The sequence below is a fragment of the Heterodontus francisci genome, chromosome 4 (assembly GCF_036365525.1).
Source record: "Heterodontus francisci isolate sHetFra1 chromosome 4, sHetFra1.hap1, whole genome shotgun sequence".
Lineage (NCBI taxonomy): Eukaryota > Metazoa > Chordata > Chondrichthyes > Heterodontiformes > Heterodontidae > Heterodontus > Heterodontus francisci.
In genome coordinates, this window is record NC_090374.1 from 76,561,863 (window position 1) to 76,581,375 (window position 19,513).

At 42.3% G+C, this 19,513-nt stretch overlaps 1 protein-coding gene and 1 long non-coding RNA gene across 8 annotated transcripts in view; one reads left to right on the forward strand and one right to left on the reverse strand.

Annotated features, from left to right (window-relative positions):
* Nucleotides 1-200: 200 nt before the first annotated feature.
* Nucleotides 201-19,513, forward strand: part of cast (calpastatin) — a 236,224-nt gene continuing 216,911 nt past the window's right edge. For 4 of the 7 annotated variants that reach the window (XM_068029732.1, XM_068029734.1, XM_068029733.1 and 1 more), the window contains exon 1: nucleotides 202-423. In XM_068029732.1, coding sequence (XP_067885833.1) covers nucleotides 382-423 — 42 coding nt within the window. In that variant the 5' untranslated portion in view covers nucleotides 202-381. Of the gene's footprint in view, nucleotides 424-725; nucleotides 932-19,513 lie in introns of those variants that run through there. The other 3 variants (XM_068029740.1, XM_068029737.1, XM_068029738.1) reach the window with 3 other exon arrangements.
* LOC137369097 (uncharacterized) lies at nucleotides 9,438-16,053 on the reverse strand. The gene is made up of 2 exons (XR_010974871.1): nucleotides 15,176-16,053; nucleotides 9,438-11,980 (listed from the first exon to the last, which is right to left on the reverse strand). It is a non-coding gene; the product is annotated as an uncharacterized lncRNA (long non-coding RNA).

The following is a 19,513-nucleotide window of genomic DNA, read 5'->3' on the forward strand; positions in this document are numbered from 1 at the left end:
TAGAACAATATTATCCATGATGTTTGGTAACTGCAATAGCATAACTGCATTGTTAAACAAGCTATGTGTATATGCTGTATATATATATTTGGGTGTGTGTGCAGGGTCTGTCGGACTATCAAGTTAAGGGCAGGAAATGTGGTGTGTCCTGCGGGCGGTTGGAGTGTATGTGGAAAATGCCACAGAATCTGTTTAACCTGTTACGGGGAGTGTTCCAGAACTGAAAAAATTCACTGGGAGTGATTGAAAAAGGATACGCCCTAAACTGGAAGCTCCAACAAGTTAGGACGGAAAAGAGCCAGCGCCTCTCGTTGAAGTTAGTCTGGGTTCGACTCTGAGAGAAAGCAGTAACTTTCTGTCCTCGAGTCCTGAGTCTGAAAGATGTCGCAGCACAACAAAAGAAAAGCCAAAGATCCCCGAAAGGTAAAATGCGATGGAAGCAGGCGCTGTTCAAGTTAGTAAAGCAGCTGAAGCTCGAGTTACAATGTCAGCTCAGATTAGCCGCAAGACATGGGGCCGAAACCTGGATCTGATCCAGCTTTGGTCCGCACTCCACCTATTGTATCGCCCGTCGCTGATGCCAATTGGGTTTTCGCTTGAATTGATCCTTTGTCATGAAGTTTGCAAGTTTTCTTTCCTGTAATTACGTTAGGAGGAAATCCGCTACAGGGCGCTGACTCTTAATTAAAAACATCCATCGGCATTTAGACGAGGGGGATCTTTGACAGTTGACATCATTTATTCCATGAAGTGTCAGTGAGGTTTTAGTCCCCCTGCCCTGCCCATTGCTGAATTGAGCAGCACCCAGTTGACCGTAACGCCCAGTCAGTGAGTCAGTCAGTTAGTCAGTTACTATCTGTCTGTGTGTCCTCCCCGAACTGGCCAGTACACTGATCCGGAAAGACTGAGAAACTGCTTCTCCTGTTACCAGGTAACTCTGGCTGAGAGAGTGTTCAATGTTAAATATTGTTGAGCTTATTGTGGGCGCTGAGGGGAAACAAATGGTTTCGCAGCCAGTTTGGGGCATTGCCGCAGTCTTGGCACTGTGTTTTTACACAGGCAGACTGGGGAACTGCAGCTAGCTAAGCTTTCTGAGCATTCGAAAAACCTGTTTTGTATCTTCGGAGAAAATGTTTCACGGCTCGGCTGGCCGACAGGAGTCACAACAGCTGAGTGTCATTTTCGACCTCGCCATGTAAACGTGCAAAGATACAACAGTATTTTTAAAACCTATTTTGCTGTCGATCGTCACAATATTCGGCGGATAAAATCGTTTGTGAAACACTTCCGCAAAGTTATGTCACCTCTTTTCAATTCTTGTGTGCAGTATAGGGAGCGAAATGGGTCTTTTCCAAAAGTATTTGCTCAATGTTTATTCCGCGGGCTTGATAGAAAGAGGAATTCAACTTCACGCATAAACATTCCATGTCCTGAGAGACTGTACCTCCTTTACTCTTTGGTTATCATTGGACTAGAGCATAGTATCAGCACCCGTTTTAATTTTCTGTTATTACTGCCCTTCTGATGAGGAATATAAACTTTGAAAGGCAATTTAAAAAAATTCTGTGGATGTGTCTGGCATTTTTTGCCATTCCCCAGTTGTTTTGGGTAGGCTGTAGTGGGCCTTCTGTAACAATTTGAGTATAAGTGGCTTGCTTGTTGGACAACTTCAGAGGGCAGTTAAGAGTTAACCAAGTTAGTGTGGCACTGCACTGGGTAAGGATGGCAGATTTCCTTATCTAAAAAACACTGGTGAACCAGTTGGTCTGCAATGTCAAACTTACAGTTTTGCATGTATTGAATGAAACATGGTGAGTTGGAAGGAGAGGAGGGACAAGGAGGACAATCACCTTTTTAAAAAAAAAAGTTAATCCTTTAGTTGTGGTGCAAGCAGCATCTGCTCATAAAGGCAGTGGCAAGCCATACCGAATTAGTGGATCCAAATGTGTCATTGGGAAAACGCTGGAACACATCATTAAAGAAGTAGTAGCAAGGGATTTCGAAAATTATCATATAATCAAACAGAGTCAACATGGTTTTACAAAAGGGAAATCATGTTTGACAAATTTATTAGAGTTCTTTGAGGATGTAAGGAGCAATGTGGATGAAGGGGAACCAGTAGATGTAGAGTATTTGGGATTTCCAAAAGGCATTCATAAGTTGCAACATAAAAGGTTATTACAAAAGATAAGAGCTCGTGGTGTTGGTAACATATTAGCATGGATAGAGGATTCATTAACAGGAAACAGAGCCAGGATAAATGGAGCATTTTCAGGTTGACAAACTGTAACTAGTTTGGTACCACAGGGATCAGTGCTGGAGCCTCAATTACTTACAATCTATATTAATGACTTGGATGAAGGGAAGATGTGAGGTTATCCACTTTCGCGGAAGAATAGGAAAGCAAAATATTATTTAAATGGAGTGAGACTACAGAATGCTGCAGTACAGAGTGATCTGGGTGTCCTCACATGAATCACAAAAAGTTAGCCTGCAGGTCCAGCAAGTAATTAGGAAGGCAAATGGAATGTTGGCCTTTATTGCAAGGTGGTTGGAATATTAAAGTAGGGAAGTTTCTACAACTGTGCAGGGTGTTAGTGAGACCTCACCTAGAGTACTGCGTACAGTTTTGGCCTCCTTATTTAAGGAGGGATATACTTGCATTTGAGGCAGTTCAGAGAATGTTCACTAGGCTGATTTCTGGGATGAAGGGGTTGTCGTATGAGGAAAGGTTGAGCAGGTTGGGCCTATAATCATTGGAGTTTAGAAAAATGAGAGATGATCTTATTGAAACATATAAAATTCTCAGGGGGCTCGAATGGGGTAGATGAGAGGATGCTTCCCCTCATGGGGGAATCTATAATTACAACACAAAATTTCTTCCTTTTTAAGGTGGAAATGAGGAGGAATTTCTTCTTTCCGAGGGTAGTTAATCTTTGGAATTCTCTACTCCAGAGAGCAGTGGAGCCTGAATCATTGATTGTAGTCAATGCTGAGTTAGACAGATTTTTGATCTACAAGGGCATCAAGGGTTATGGGGGGCTGGCAGGAAAGTGGAGTTAAGGCCGCAATCAGATCAGCCAGGATCTTACTGAATGGCAGAGCAGGCTTAATGGGCCGAATGACCTCCTTCTGTTTCTGTTATGCTCTTATGGCATAGATGAGTGGTAAAAAGGGAGAGGAAAAAAAATCAGTATGTAAAAGTGTTATAGGATATGAAACAATGCATTCAAAGTTGTCAGTCAAGGACATTTAGACTGGTGAACAGTTGTTGCATTTTGGGTGGTTTTAAGTGCAGATGGGACTTGAAATGATGGACCTAACATGCACCTTATTTTATGTAAACAGCAGGAAGTGTAATTGAAGAATGAAACTAAATCACTGTTACCTCACGATTTATTTATATCCAATGACAAATTTTGATATGTATAAGCCTTTAGTAAATCTTGCAGATTAAGTTGCAATACAATTGTATAACAGTAGAATATGAAATAGACAACTGTGGAAAGGTGCCAGGATATACATGATGCTGGAGCATTGATGGTTCGGTGGTAGCATTCTTACCCATCATGTGAGTGAATTGAGTTGAATTCTTAGCCAAATTAAGAGTGGAGATTGAGTTTACTTCACTTCTATTTTCTGGCTACATAGTTACCTTCCATTATATGGTTATCAAGTGCAGGAGAGAGATATTTAAGGGATGCTGTATTAGTTGGATATACTTTAGAGGGAATGCAGTTTGTTTAGTTAAAGGAGCACTCTAGAAAACATGAGTGTTGCTGCTTAATCCACATTCTTAGGTAAAGCTGAGGTTAAAGTTTACATTAATGTCCGTGATGTGTTTTGTAACCATAATCTCTCTTACAGTCTTTAGGTGTGTATTTGAGGGTGGGGGGGGGGAGGTGTTAGTCTTCACTCAGTGGTAGCACACTTGCCTCTGTGGCAGAAGGTTGTGAAGTCCAGCCCCATTTGCGACTTGAGCTAACACATCCGTGCAGCTCTGAGGGAGTGCTGTATTGTCAAGCGATGTGTTAGCTTTCGAATGTGATGTCATTCTGCTCAGCTGGACTATTTAATGAAGAGGTAGGGAGTTTTCCTTGCTAACATTTATTCCTCAACCAACACCACTGAAAGATTTTGTCTTGCCATTTTACCAACCAACATCCACAAAGTTTGAAGTACACATGCATACGCTGTACAAATATGACATATTGGACAAAACTGTGTTCTATAAAATTGACCCTGCCATGTTCTGGCCTCAGCCTGATGAATGTCTCCTCTGCTGTCCTTTAGTTCTGCACTTTATAGCTCCCAGTTGCCAGATAATGGGAGACTACCCCAGTGCATCTTTGTTTCAGCTTGAGGTTTGTTTAAACTCCAGGTTTGAGTGATTGTTCCTCGTCTCTGACTCTGTTCCCACTTATTGGGTATTTGATCCACCTCCTCCTGCCCCTCCTCCCAATGTTTCATTCCTTATTCATACAATTCTGATGTGTTCTGGACTACCTATGAGCAATCTCATGACAGATCTAATGGTAATTCAAAATAATTCTAACAGTGCATTTCCTCCCAATAAAGAGAGCGCTTGTCTTTATTTCATAACTGTCTGAGATGGCAGTTTGTTAGTAACTAAGTTTTGTTTTGCAAGTGGCACAGTGGGAATTTTGGCTTTCGCCTCTCCTGCATTGTTTGCAGCTCCATAGGATTACAAAAAAGAGAACTGGAATCCGATAATGGCTGCATAATGATGCAAGAGTAACTACAACAAATAGACCTAAGTTTTCCTAAGGATTACTCTCTTTTAAGAGAAGGGGACCCTAGTACTAGATAGCTTGCTTTGGTAGTACATACAAACATATGAGCATAATTCTTCATGAGTAGTGCAAGCACTGTGGGTTTTGTTGCTCTGAAAGGTGTGTTGTAGTTCTTCTTCTTCTTCTTTAGCCTCCTTGTCTCGAGAGACAATGGGTAAGCGTCTGGAGATGGTCAGTGGTTTGTGAAGCAGCACCGGGAGTGGCTATAAAGGCCAATTCTAGAGCGACAGACTCTTCCACAGGTGCTGCAGATAAAATTGGTCGTCGGGGCTGTTACACAGTTGGCTCTCTCCTTGCACTTCTGTCTTTTTTCCTGCCAACTGCTAAGTCTCTTCGACTCGCCACACTTTAGCCCTGCCTTTATGGCTGCCCGCCAGCTCTGGCGATCACTGGCAACTGACTCCCACAACTTGTGATCAATGTCACAGGACTTCATGTCGCGTTTGCAGACATTTTTAAAGCGGAGACATGGATGGCCGGTGGATCTGATACCAGTGACGAGCTCGCTGTACAATCTGTCCTTGGGGATCCTGCCATCTTCCATGCAGTTCACATGGCCAAGCCATCTCAAGCGCCGCTGGCTCAGTAGGGTGCTGGGGATGTTGGCCGCCTTGAGGACTTGTTGTAGTTGCATTTTGGTTAAAGGTATGTTTCATTCGTATTTAGGTTGGCTGTGAAATGTAGTTTATTCTTTTTCTACCTTAACCAGCTTATCTCCTCTCTTAATTTCTCCTTTTTCTTTTTGTGCCAAGACTCTTTGTAAGCCCTGCACCTTTACTCCTTCTCTTGCTCTTTTGTACCCAAGAATAAAAAAGGCCTACAGCACTAAAATCCAGCAAAGCAATTGAAAAACAATAGGTGTCATCTTTCAGATGAGTTGATCTTATTGAGATGTTATTAAGCAAAGCCCCCTCTGTCCCGTCAAGTGATCCTAAAGATTCCATGGTGCAATTTGAAGAAAAGAGGTGAGTTCTCTTGCATCCTGCCCAATATTTATCCCTCAACCAGCACCGCCAAAAACAGACTGTCTGGTCACTTATCTTAATGCTTTATGTCATCTGTTACAACCGAGGTGGGAGGAGTGCACTGTCTTTTCTAGTCCCACTTCTCTGCAGGTCACGACATATATTTTAAAAATGTTTGTTCAGTTATCGATTCGGTTCATCGTACACTCTACCCTTTATCCCAGAATACAATACACCAACCAGGTTTCTTTAATAAATTGTCAGTTTATTATCAAACAAGATTTATCCAGTAACGAAGCAAAGCATTAACACACAGATTGAAATATGAAAGTTCTCTTTTTTAAAAATTCCCCACAAACATTCACACACACAAGTTATGGAAGGATGCCAGTTGTCCCTTTTGGTCTGGCGTCTGGGTATACAGAGATGGGTCACTGGGATCTTTTCAGAAGCAATTCTTTTCAGGCGGCGTTGAGAATTAATCTGGCAAGTTTTTCCAGCTTCTCAGGAGAGATGCAGCACCAGGGATTTTAGCTCTCCCACATTGAATCTTTTTCAGGATTTCTTCAAAGAGGTAGAGAAAGAGGTGAGCTGGGTGGTTTCTTTTTCCTTGGCAAGCAAAACACCAACTGGTTTCAAAATAGTTCACACCCCAACTGAACTGCAAACAATGTCCAAACCCCAAACAGAAAGTCAACCTCTTGACCTCCATAAACCTTGACACATGGCTTCTCTGTAAACATCTTCCCCAGGTCACCAAGGTTTCTGTTGTTTATTTGAGCTTAAAGCACATGATTTCCAGCACACTTTGTTGTCAAATAACATCTCAAGTGTCCTTTCAGTGAACTTGGTAAAACAAAAACACATCTATGGAATCTTTTCAGTTTGAACACAAGTCCTCAAAAAAAAAAATGTAAAAATGGAAGCACTTTCGTAACACATCCAAGAGGTGACACCTCTGGCAATGCAGTACATCCTCAGTACTGTCAGCCTAGATTACATGCTCAAGTTGTGGAAAGAGGCTTGAACCCACAATTTCTGATCAAGAGGTGAGGGTGTTGCCACTGAGCCAAGACAGGCACTATCAACCTCAAAGGTAATATGGGCTGAATTTTACCGGCCCCTCGACATCGCGCGTCGCTGTGCGGGGGCCGGTAAAATCCTGTGCCGAGAGGCCCACCTCGACCTGCAACGTCGAGAAGGGCCCACCGCATATTACCAGCAGTGGGGGGACCTCGGTGCAGCCCTGCCGTTGCCTGTCAGCGGGCCCTTCATCAGCATATGCAAAGTAACATTGAACATATGTAAATAAACACCTGCAGGCAGCGGCCGTCCCACACTGATATTATGGCCACTGTTCGTGCTCCGCGCGCCTGCGGAACTCCACATGGAGTTCTGGGCGAGAACCTGGGGGGGAGGGGGGAACATTAGAATTTTCAGGGCAGGAGGGGTGGAGCTGCGGGGATAACAAATGTTATTGGTCGTGTGAATGGTGGGAAAGGGTTAGAGGCCAAATGTCAAAAGGTTCGGGGGAAAGTTTGGGAAGGGAATAAAGTGTTGTCTGACATTAGGTGCCACATTTATGACCATTGTGGGGGGAGGGTTGGGGAAGGGCCTCCATCATACAAATTTTTATTTGATTAGCTTTCCCAATGCGAGCACTTTAAATATTAAAATTGTACTAAAGGGCTTAAAGCCCTTTAAAAATGGCGCCTGTGCGGTGGCGCTGGACGACGTTGCCGGGAATACAGCAGCCACCCCCTTACGTCATCGGTGCAGCCGCTCTGCCCCCTCTGTTTAAATGAGTCCCCGCGCGTAATATCGCGGGGGCTCAGGGACGGCGCATCTGTGCAGGATGCATGCCGTTTTTAGAGTGCGCTGCCGCGAACTGCAGCGCACTTGTAAAATTCAGCCCTATGATTTACTAGATTAACACTTGTGTCTGTCCTTGTGAATGAGGACTAGTCTGTTAGCCATATTAGAATATGCCAGTAGTCATCCAAGAATAGATTTTTAGTACGCAATCAAATATAAATCATATTAAATAAGTTTTCAAAGCACAATCCATCTTGCATTATCTACATCTTTTTGGGAAACTGATTATTAGAATAATGTTGCTTATATAGGCTGTATACAACACTGGCAGATTTTTCAAATAGTTAAAATCCATTAATTTCTATAAGCATCTGTTTTCATTGTGATTATTGTTATGGAATGAATCTCATTATAAAGACAGAGGGCACTAGAGAGCAATGTATTTATTTATAGCTGTATTCTCCATGCCAACATTTTAAAAACCTGTTATATGTACTTCAGCAGAAATGCTCATATCACTAGCCTGACCTATCAGTGACACCTTTAACACAAAATTATGCTTACTGAGATATGGTAATTTTTGCTGAAAATGAAAACCATCTGACCCAGACCCTCTGCTTTCCATCCAAAGAAATGGCCAAATTTGAAAAGAGGAACTACTTGTCTGAAATAATACAACTATGTCAAACTGCTCACCTACCTGTCCACTAGACACCAGCATTATTACAGAATTGAACCAAAGAATCAATCTGATTGAATTAATCACATCTAACCATCAGCAGTAAAGTAGAACAACTGACCTGCAGGTGAAGCTTAATGTTTCATACTAATGATTAATGTTCCCGCGCAAACCGCATGCAAGTCGGCCCCTTGAAGTTATTGCATGTGCATGGCTGCACAAAAAAATTAAAGGGCCGTGCACTTAAACAAATTGCCCGCGCACGACTAAAAAAAAAAATTAGAGGGTTTGTTGCTGATACTGCTACACGGTTAGGCCTAACTTCAGTGGCCATCAGTTTTAATATGATGCCAATTCTACCTGCTCCCATCAAATGACAACGCATCATAGACATCATCATCCATTAATAGACATAAATCGATCTATTACCATCAACAATGCAGCCATTACCCCTAACAATGGCCATCCAATAATTTTTACTAATTTGGATATGCTATTGGATAGCCCTCCAAGATGTGGGTTAACCAGATTTTCACCCACTCCAACCACCAAGAATGACTATATACTTAACAGGCTGATTAACTCAGGATTGCCTGATACATCAAAGAGACTTAATCTGAGCTGTTTGATCTTCATCACAGAGAATAGAAGCTCCTGGCATGATCTAGTTTCCATATTCACAGTGGTTTTTCCAGCCATAAGGAATTGATATACTTATTTATTTATTTTATTTTATTTAGAGATACAACACTGAAACAGGCCCTTCGGCCCACCGAATCTGTGCCGACCATCAACCACCCATTTATACTAATCCTACATTAATCCCATATTCCTACCACATCCCCACCTGTCCTTATATTCCACTACCACCTACCTATACTAGGGGCAATTTATAATGGCCAATTTACCTATCAACCTGCAAGTCTTTGGCTGTGGGAGGAAACCGGAGCACCCGGTGAAAACAGACGCAGACACAGGGAGAACTTGCAAACTCCACACAGGCAGTACCTAGAATCGAACCTGGGTCGCTGGGGCTGTGAGGCTGCGGTGCTAACCACTGCTCCACTGTGTCGCAATTGTAGGCAGAAAGAACTTGAAATAATTATATCTTTTGGTTATGTGAGAAACGTAGCCCACTTGATAATAATTTACACCAAGTCAAACTCTGAAGAAGTAAGTTTATTTAACGTTCTTGCAAGATCGGGTGTCCTACAAGCAGGCACACCGATCAACATATTCAGTTCATGTTTATACAATACAAATCCATTTGTCCACGCCTTTATTTTACATTATTGGTTATAACGTATTATGACACTAACCTATCCTATGGTTGCTACAGTCTCCTCCTCTGTTTACTTCTCCCCCTACTCTAACTTTCTAGCCCCAGCTCTTGTTTTTGTTTTACCTTATTTGGCTCTCCATTATGTGTTTTAACTTGCAGCTGTCAGCCTTTATCTTAGTGGGGCAGTTTCTTATTCACTACATCCGTTGTTCTAACTCTTGCTGTTTCTCTGTTATCTGCCTAAGCACAATTTTTAAGTGATGTACTGTCCCAAGGTCTCCACTTACATACCCTTATCAATTCTTTGTCAGTGATGTACTGTCTTAAGGTCTCCACTGACATATCCTTATCAGTTCTCTTTTTCAGTGATTTCATTATGTTGTGCACAAATGACTTCTTGGTAACTTTCCACAAGCTGTAGAAACAACATTTCAGTATTTCTTATTCTCACAATTCCCCCTTTTCTTTTACTTAATCCTTGTTGTTTTCTACATACTGCGGAGGGCTCTCATATGTCCTCTCAAATCCTCTGAGCATTATTTCAGCAGCCTTTTCAATGTCTGTATCTCCGTTGATACTATCCACTTTGTCATTACCTAACAGGTATATACTTTCTTCCTGGCCTCTTTGTATTGACATCTGCTTCGTCAAAGCTGTCTCAATCAATCGCTGTGTCAGCCCTCTTACACAAGGAATAATACAACACCCGATGGCTATTAGTATTCCGACAACCATGATCAGGGAGGTAAAAACCGAGATTATCATGCCTTTCCATTTTCCAAACCAGGATTCAAGCCACCCCGTCAGGGAAGTGTCTGCTCCTGAATTTTCGGCCATCTCCTCTGCTAAAGTTGTTAACCCTTGCAGTGCTCGGGTGATTGAACCATCGGGTGCTGTGTTATTTGGGATAAATGTGCAACATTTCCCTCCTAACATTATACACACACCTCCTTTTTCTGCTAAGATCATATCTAGAGCCAGTCGATTTTCCCAAGCCATTCTACTAGTGGCATCTAATTGTTCAGCTATACCTTTTACCGCATCTCTAGTATAATTTATAAATCTTTGTTGGTTGTAATAAATATAATTTATCCAATCTACATTTTTGTTAATAGTGACCCACCAAAACAAAGACTCGAAACCGGCGGTTATTTGGTTTCGGGCCTTGAATTCATCAGGTACCCCTCTTGGGACCCCTATGAAATCCATGTATACCTGGTCGTCAAAAGAGTTCGCTATCGCTTCCCTTTTACCCCTTTCCCTCGTTATTATCTTTTGTTTCTCAAATGCCAAGGTGAATGGTATTGCCAATTGAACAATTGCGCACGTCCCCTTCCACTGGGAGGGTAGGGTCTGTCTCAGGATTTTTCCTCCGCAGTACCACCATAAATCCGCTCTGGGGACATTCAATGATGATTAGTTCCCTCCCCTGACTCTTCCAGTTACGTCCTCAGTCTCTATGCATGACTTCAACTCTCCCATATTTCTGGTTAGCTCCGCACCGTGTCGACATACGCATGATGTGTGATTCACACTGGTGGCTAAAAATGAAGGGGGAGTCCTTGAATCCTTTTTCTCTAGGGGAGGGAATATTATTGACAAGGATATGCAAGTTTGAATACCCCAAGCCGTCTTATCCTGATATAGGGCTAACATGCCTTCCATGCCCTTTCGGTCACGCTCCCACCCCAGCGGGAAAGGTACTACTTGAGCTATCGGTCTACCAGATGCACAAGCATAGCAATTGTTTTTGTTCAAACTTTTTACAGGTAATTTTATCCATTCTACCCAGACATTTGTGTCCCCGTAACCGGTTTCTATCTCAATTGTCTTTCTCAAGTCTTTTACCTCTATTATTTTTACTATGTTAGGATCGTTATGAGAGGTCCCTTTTAGTTTGTTAGATGGTTTACCAATCTTATCTATTGTTACCTGAAAACAACATTTTAATTCACCTTTCTTTTTCCCTTCTCTAACTGTTACTCCAAACACCTTGTTGTCTAATTGGAAGTGGGTAATACAAAAACATCCAACCCATTTTATTTCCTGGCTACTTTTGAAAAGAAAGAGAGAAGGCACACAATATTACAGACAGTATTTCCGCGCTCGCGCCGTTATATTAAAACAAAAGTTCGTTACTCATAGTCTTTTTAGCTTTATTTTCAATGGTTCTTCTGTTAATTCGGTTGTCCAAGTTCCTTCCTCGGCCGGGGTTTGTACCGGCCCCTTGATTCTTGTGTAGTGGGTCCAACCTCTTTCTGCCGTTCTTATGGCTGTTTCAGTGGTTAGGAGAGTCTGGTATGGTCTTTCCCAGTTCAGTTGTAGTTTAGTCTCTTTCCACGATTTCACCAGAACCCAATCTCCTGGTTGGATCTTGTGCACTGCAAATTCGAGAGGTGGTGTCTGTGCTAACAGGCCTTGCTTCCTGAGGAATGACAATGAGGAAGACAACGCCAGTATATAGTTCTTTAGAAACGAATCTGTGCTAACAGGCCTTGCTTCCTGAGGAATGACAATGAGGAAGACAACGCCAGTATATAGTTCTTTAGAAACGAATCTTTAGTTTCTAAGGTTGGCATCTCGCCCCTGGTTCCCATATAGGGTACTCCGAATAGCATTTCATAGGGGGACAGTCCCACATCTTTTCTAAGGGCTGTCCGAATTCTGAGTATCGCTATAGGTAAACATTTGGTCCAGGGTAACCTTGTTTCAAGTATCAGTTTGGACAGGTGTTTCTTTAAGGTCTGATTCATTCTTTCCACCCGCCCTGAAGAGGGAGGGTGCCAAGGGGTATGGAAGTCCCATTGGATTCCCAATCCCCTAACTATTTCTTGTAATAGCTTCGAGGTAAAATGACTTCCTTGGTCTGAAGTGTTGTGGCTGCCACAGCTTGCACACACTCTGGCCATCCCTTTTAGCTATTTCATTGTGGTTTCTGCCACTTAAAATCAAAGCTCAGCAAAGCTACTATTCTTAACTTGGCTATATTTCCCATTAAGCATAGTGCCATGCCTTTCTGCTCACTTCCACATTCCCCCCTTTTATCATTCTATGATAACCTTCTCTCTCTACTGATCAACTTATATATGATTATATATATATATTCACTAGGATTATGTGGATCCATTTACTCAAATAACATTTAAACAGTATAATATAAAAGCAAATATAAAAAACTCAGCAACTGCTGAATCAGAAGGGTAGGCTGAGCCACCCTCTAACAAGGGGGTGTGTATTAGCCTGGTCGGTATGTTTTTCATTCTAACTTTGTCATGTCTGGGTGATAAGAAGAGTGCTGTTGAAGTATAATGTCTCGCTCTCTCTCTCTCTCGCTCTCTCTCTGTACCAGCTGCAAGGCCAAGTTGCCTCAGCAGCCCTGAAGTTATGAAGTCATTTCTGATAAGCTGTCCCTCCCTACAGCACTGAAACTAGCTTGTTAGCAGTACATGACTGATTAATTGTTTCAGGGTAGGCTGAGCCACCCTCTAACAAGGGGGCGTGTATTAGCCTGGTCGGTATGTTTTTCATTCTAACTTTTCCCTAGGATTGTCATGTCTGGGTGATAAGAAGAGTGCTGTTGAAGTACAATGTCTCTCTCTCTCTCTCTCTCTCTCGCTGTACCAGCTGCAAGGCCAAGCTGCCTCTGCAGCCCTGAAGTTATGAAGTCAGCTAGCTTGTTAGCAATACATGACTGATTAATTGTTTCATCTTAAATGTTCCCATGTAATTCTGTTCTTAAAAATTCTAAAATCTAAATTCTGTTCTCACAGTCCCCCTTTGATTCTTCAAAACATTTTTAAGAATCAATCCCTTGATCCCACCTAGGTGCCTTTAATGGTCTCTATTTGTCTAGAAACAGCCTTCAACACCCAGAGGGGTCGCACTCAATATGTCGCCTGCTTGTGCCATAAGAGGGGCCTGCGGTAACTCTGTAAAGGCATACGTTTTGCAGGGGCTTCAACTACTTGTTTACAACAATACCTTTTACTATCAGATTTCTAAGGTCTTTCATCTGGCCCCTATGGCCGATATTATTGTTCTGCCTTTGCGGGTCTTGATTAGGGTATTTTTGTTCAGCTGGTTCGTTTCCCCCTACCCCGGGAGGGTTTTCTCTTTCCCAAATTTTCAGGGGTCTTCTACGAGGACTTTCATTTCCTTTTTAAACACTCTTACCTCTCCTGACGTTAATGGTGCACTAACAAATCCAATTTCATTATTTCCTATTGGTACCTTTCTCAAGGGCATCATTGTCTTAGGAGACTCTCTATCTCTATCGTCGTCGTTATCGTCGGGTTTAGGGGTGGTCCTTCTTGCTGTCCTTAGATCATATTTGGGTCTTTTTCTCCTTGGTTTTTGACTCTAAATCCCAATACCAACATCCGTCCCAATGGACTTTCTGGAGGGATGTTGCCGGCAGACTTTCCTTGTCTCCCATCGTCTTCCCTTTTAGACGATTTATTTCCCATGGTTAACTGAAGGGTCTTGTACCTTACGGTATTCACCTCCTAGCTGAAGGGTCTTATACCTTACGGTATTCACCTCCTAACTGAAGGGTCTTATACCTGACAGTATTCACCTCCTAGCTGAAGGGTCTTGTACCCTACGGTATTCACCTCCTAGCTGAAGGGTCTTATACCTTACGGTATTCACCTCCTAACTGAAGGGTCTTATACCATACAGTACTCACCTCCTAGCTGAAGGGTCTTATACTGCCCCACAGTATTCACCTCCTAACTGAAGGGTCTTGTACCCTACGGTATTCACCTCCTAGCTGAAGGGTCTTGTACCCTACGGTATTCACCTCCTAGCTGAAGGGTCTTATACCTTACGGTATTCATAGTTGCCTCACAGCGACTGACACCACTGACCACCTCTAGGCGCTTACCCATTGTCTCTCGAGACAAGGAGGCCAAAGAAGAAGAAGAAGATTCACCTCCTAACTGAAGGGTCTTATACCCTACGGTACTCACCTCCTAGCTGAAGGGTCTTATACTGCCCCACAGTATTCACCTCCTAACTGAAGGGTCTTGTACCCTACGGTACTCACCTCCTAGCTGAAGGGTCTTATACTGCAGTACTGAGAAGGTCTTATCCTACAGTTAACCAGTATTCACCTCCTAACTGAAGGGTCTTATACCTTACGGTATTCACCTCCTAACTGAAGGGTCTTATACCCTACGGTATTCACCTCCAAGCTGAAGGGTCTTATACTGCCCCACAGTATTCACCTCCTAACTGAAGGGTCTTGTACCCTACGGTATTCACCTCCTAGCTGAAGGGTCTTATACCTTACGGTATTCACCTCCTAACTGAAGGGTCTTATACCATACAGTACTCACCTCCTAGCTGAAGGGTCTTATACTGCCCCACAGTATTCACCTCCTAACTGAAGGGTCTTGTACCCCACGGTATTCACCTCCTAGCTGAAGGGTCTTATACCTTACGGTATTCACCTCCTAACTGAAGGGTCTTATACCATACAGTACTCACCTCCTAGCTGAAGGGTCTTATACTGCAGGACTGTAAAATTCACTCCTCAAGGACTTTTAGTACTTAGAAGGTCTTATCCTACAGTTAACCATAAGTCACCAAGATAATACTTAAAAGTCGTTTTTCTTACCTTGGTCCGTGCACGGAGTTGCCTGACTTCACGTGTGTACCTGCCGCACTAAATACTCGTTCAGAGTGACTTCCCTAGGATCATTTTCAGTCGATTACTCGGGTCCGCTACCAACGAGAGAAACGAGACCGTTTTTAAATTAACGGGACGCGTCTTCTCGTCTGTCGTCGGCCGCGGTCCCGGCAATGATGAAGAGATCCCGGACGAGCCTCAATTGTGAGAAACGTAGCCCACTTGATAATAATTTCCACCAAGTCAAACTCTGAAGAAGTAAGTTTATTTAACGTTCTTGCAAGATCGGGTGTCCTACAAGCAGGCACACCGATCAACATATTCAGTTCATGTTTATACAATACAAATACATTTGTCCACGCCTTTATTTTACATTATTGGTTATAACGTATTATGACACTAACCTATCCTATGGTTGCTACAGTCTCCTCCTCTGTTTACTTCTCCCCCTACTCTAACTTTCTAGCCCCTAACTCTTGTTTTTGTTTTACCTTATTTGGCTCTCCATTATGTGTTTTAACTTGCAGCTGTCAGCCTTTATCTTAGTGGGGCAGTTTCTTATTCACTACATCCGTTGTTCTAACTCTTGCTGTTTCTCTGTTATCTGCCTAAGCACAATTTTTAAGTGATGTACTGTCCCAAGGTCTCCACTTACATACCCTTATCAATTCTTTGTCAGTGATGTACTGTCTTAAGGTCTCCACATACCCTTATCAGTTCTCTTTGTCAGTGATGTACTGTCTTAAGGTCTCCACTGACATATCCTTATCAGTTCTCTTTTTCAGTGATTTCATTATGTTGTGCACAAATGACTTCTTGGTAACTTTCCACAAGCTGTAGAAACAACATTTCAGTATTTCTTATTCTCACAATTGTAAAGACAATGGGAACCAAAGAGCAATGTAACTTGGGCAGTATTCCCCAAAGTTTATAAAGTTTGTACTAGTGTGCTGAGTGATTTCTTTTACAGTACCAAAATAGAGTTCAGATATTATTGTGAGTAGCCAAAGAAGTGAAATTACCGCTTACTAACAGCATCTCAGGAAAGAATAGGTTCTTTTTTGTAGAGGTTTTGTTTTTGTAATTCGTCTCGTGGTTCCTAATGCAGTGAAGAAATGTATTGTGTGGTCTGACATTGAGCCATGCACCACCAAGAAGATTGCAAGTTGATGCTGAATTAGTTGATCTCAGTTTGATTGGTAATAGTTATGCTCCAGTTAGCTTCAATGCCACCAAGTGCGGGAGGGAAAAACCAGCTAGGGTTCTACTCCTGACAGGAAAACAGTGTTACAAAAGCAAAATTCTTCACATGCTGGAAATCTGAAATAAAAGCAGGAAATGCTGGAACTAGTCAGCGAGCCTTACAGCATCTGTGGAGAAAGAAACAGTTAACCTTGCAGGTTGGTGACCTTTCGTCCGAACAGAACAGAATAAAACAATGACCTCGGCTGGAAAGTAAATGTGTAGAAGTTAGGTAAGGATAAGACTGGAATTCTAGAATTGGACATAATGCCATTCCCTATTTCTCCACCCCCACTCCCGCCCCTTTCCCTGACTCATGTTTTAATACATGTAACTCTTGTGTATTGACTCGTGTGAGGAATGGCTGCTTGGAGAGCTGCTAGCATCCCAGTTAGAGCCTACGCCTTCAGGAATGGAGTAGTCAAAAGAAATTGGGGATGAAGTGGGAGGAAGGGAGTGAAATCTGCTAAAGTTTGTCATATGATAGTTTTGAAAATTGGTCAGTGATCAATGTCTGCTCACATAGTGCTAATATCTCAATTCAGGGGCAGCAAAAGTATCTAATGGCTTAAAATTGCATTCCCTTACACTAGGAGGGAGCAGAACACCCAGATTTTGATCCCTATATTGGTTTTTCAGTTTGGCCAGGTTTTGCACTTGAGTTGGGGTCAAGGGCAGCAAATGGTGATGAGTGATGCTTGCGTTGTTCCATCATGCAGACCTCATTATAATACGTATTGGAGTATCCCAAGATGTGATTGGGCAGCTCAGAAACTAGTCCTTTTTACCACTGGTGCAATGTTATTCTGGTGTGCTAAGAAAAGCTGGAGCAGAGGCCAGAACTGCATGCACAGCAACTGTTGGGAACCCATAGGAAACTCTGCTTTTTGATTCTGAAATTGCTGGACTTGTTTGCTTGTTCTGTATTATGCCAATTTATTTTTTATTATTTTTTTCTTTTGGAGCTTGTAAAGTCTTTAGAATTTGTGTTCCGTTCTTTTTTTAATTTGGAATGGAGCATCCATTTGCTTCTAATTTTAGGAGAACTTTCTTTCTGTGCACCAATCTTGCATATCTTAGCCAACTAGAGCCACATGATGTGGATTTCTTTGGCTCTTCATGAGATAGAGGATGAGGAGGACTATGTCCAGCAGCACTAAAGGTAGGTGCGTGTGCAATGTGACTGTCCACAGGTGTACAGTACCAGACACAGTGTTTTGTAGATGTTGGAAAGCTGACCTTCACGAGGGAAGTAGTTGTGGAGCTGTAAAGAAAGACCTGCAAACTCTTTTCATGACTGGCACCGCTGACTGACAGCTAAGGTGACAACCTTTTGTATGCACCAGGCTCTGAGGTGTAATAAGATACATCTGTCAGATCAACCAGTATGCAATAACCTGCTGCATCCATCAGGTCACTGAGGCTATACTTAAAGGGGAAAATGAGTTATCACATCCATGGAGAAAGAGGAGAGGGCAGGAAGGTGGCAAGAATACCCCAGGTTTAAGGCCTAATCAGTGGCACTCTGGACATATGGGCTTTTTCATCTTAATCCGGTGGCATTTAGTAATAGGAAAGAATTCTAATCAATTAATATGTAACTTCTCTGTGACTACTGGCATCTTGTCATGCAGGTTTGTGCAGGATATCTGACAAAAAAAGCCATAATTCTTTATTCTGAGTCAGGTGACAGTACCACCCTTGGTTTGAGAGAAAGACAGCCATGGAGAGATGGCTGCTGGGAGACCAGGATACTCACTGGAGTCATGTGAATCCCACAAAGACGAGCATAAAGAAGATTCAGTGAGAATCTTGCCTGGATCGGTCAAGCTTATGCCTTTATAAACAGCCATGCTCCCTTTCCATCCCCCAGGTTGTCCAAAATTGACACATGTTGCAGGGTTCATAATTTTGCCATTGGCAGAGGCATTTCTCAGTAGCATTCGACATGAGTATTTGTGTGATTGATTTACACTGCTGCGTCCTGGCTTGCCACCAGATTTCCTCTAATAGTGCAGAATGCAGATCGCTGATGGACTGCCCCACAAAGACTTTATCCTTGTCCTTCTTGAGCTGCTGTTTAACTGCTATCTGTCTTAAGGAGCAGGCTAGAAATTTTAAGAAATGTCTATATCTTTACAAAGAGTCAAAAATAATTTGGATGTTTTAGTACTTGATGCAGAAATGTGCTGCCGAGCTCAAACACAGCAATGCAAATTATTCACTTACTGCTTTCACATGGAATGCTTTCTTATCCTTACACACTTGTGCCTTGAACTCTCTTATTGTTAATGGCTAGGCTCATTTAAGATTCCCTCACTACCTTTTTGTTTGCTGTCTGTTCTTTGATGTTTACATGGAGGCAGCATTTAGAATTGTGCCACCCTTCCTCCTCTTTTCGCTGGCCCACTCTTGTCATTATGGTTTACTTGATGGCAGGAAAAACAATCATAAGCCCTATTAACAGCTGCCTGGTTCTTCCTTTATATTCATATACATGTATTTATACTGAGTCTACAGCACAAAAATAGTCCATTTGGCTCAATTGGTCTGTGCCGGTGTTTATGCTCCACAGGAGCGAAACCTTCTTTCATTTACAGAGGAAGAAAAGTTGTGTTTTTGTCATGTCACATACAAGCGAATCAATGGAAAAATGTTTGCTAAATGTTTTTCTGAAGCTGGACAAAAAATATTAAAGGATGTTGAAGGAGCAAAGTGTTTGTCTTGCAAGATAACTTGCAGGATTCTAAATGGAATGCAGTGATTCGGTTACAGCCTCATATCGTAAATCATGCCCACTGCCGTGTGAACTTTGGTCAACAACAAATCTTTGGAGTATGTTGTTCAGAAACTTCAAACCCAGTGACTTTCCCACAAATCAGTGATTTTAAGATTGAGAAATTAAATTAAGACTTGTAACAACAACAAATCCCCAAATGGATTTTTTATGCATAAAAATTGCATTTGTAACTGTTCAAGCTGTGAGCTTGTGTTGAAAACAGGAGTTTCAAATGGGTGTTTACAGATTAGCACTAAATCAGCTTATTGCTTTATTCTTGAGAAACCTTTACAGAATAGCTTCTG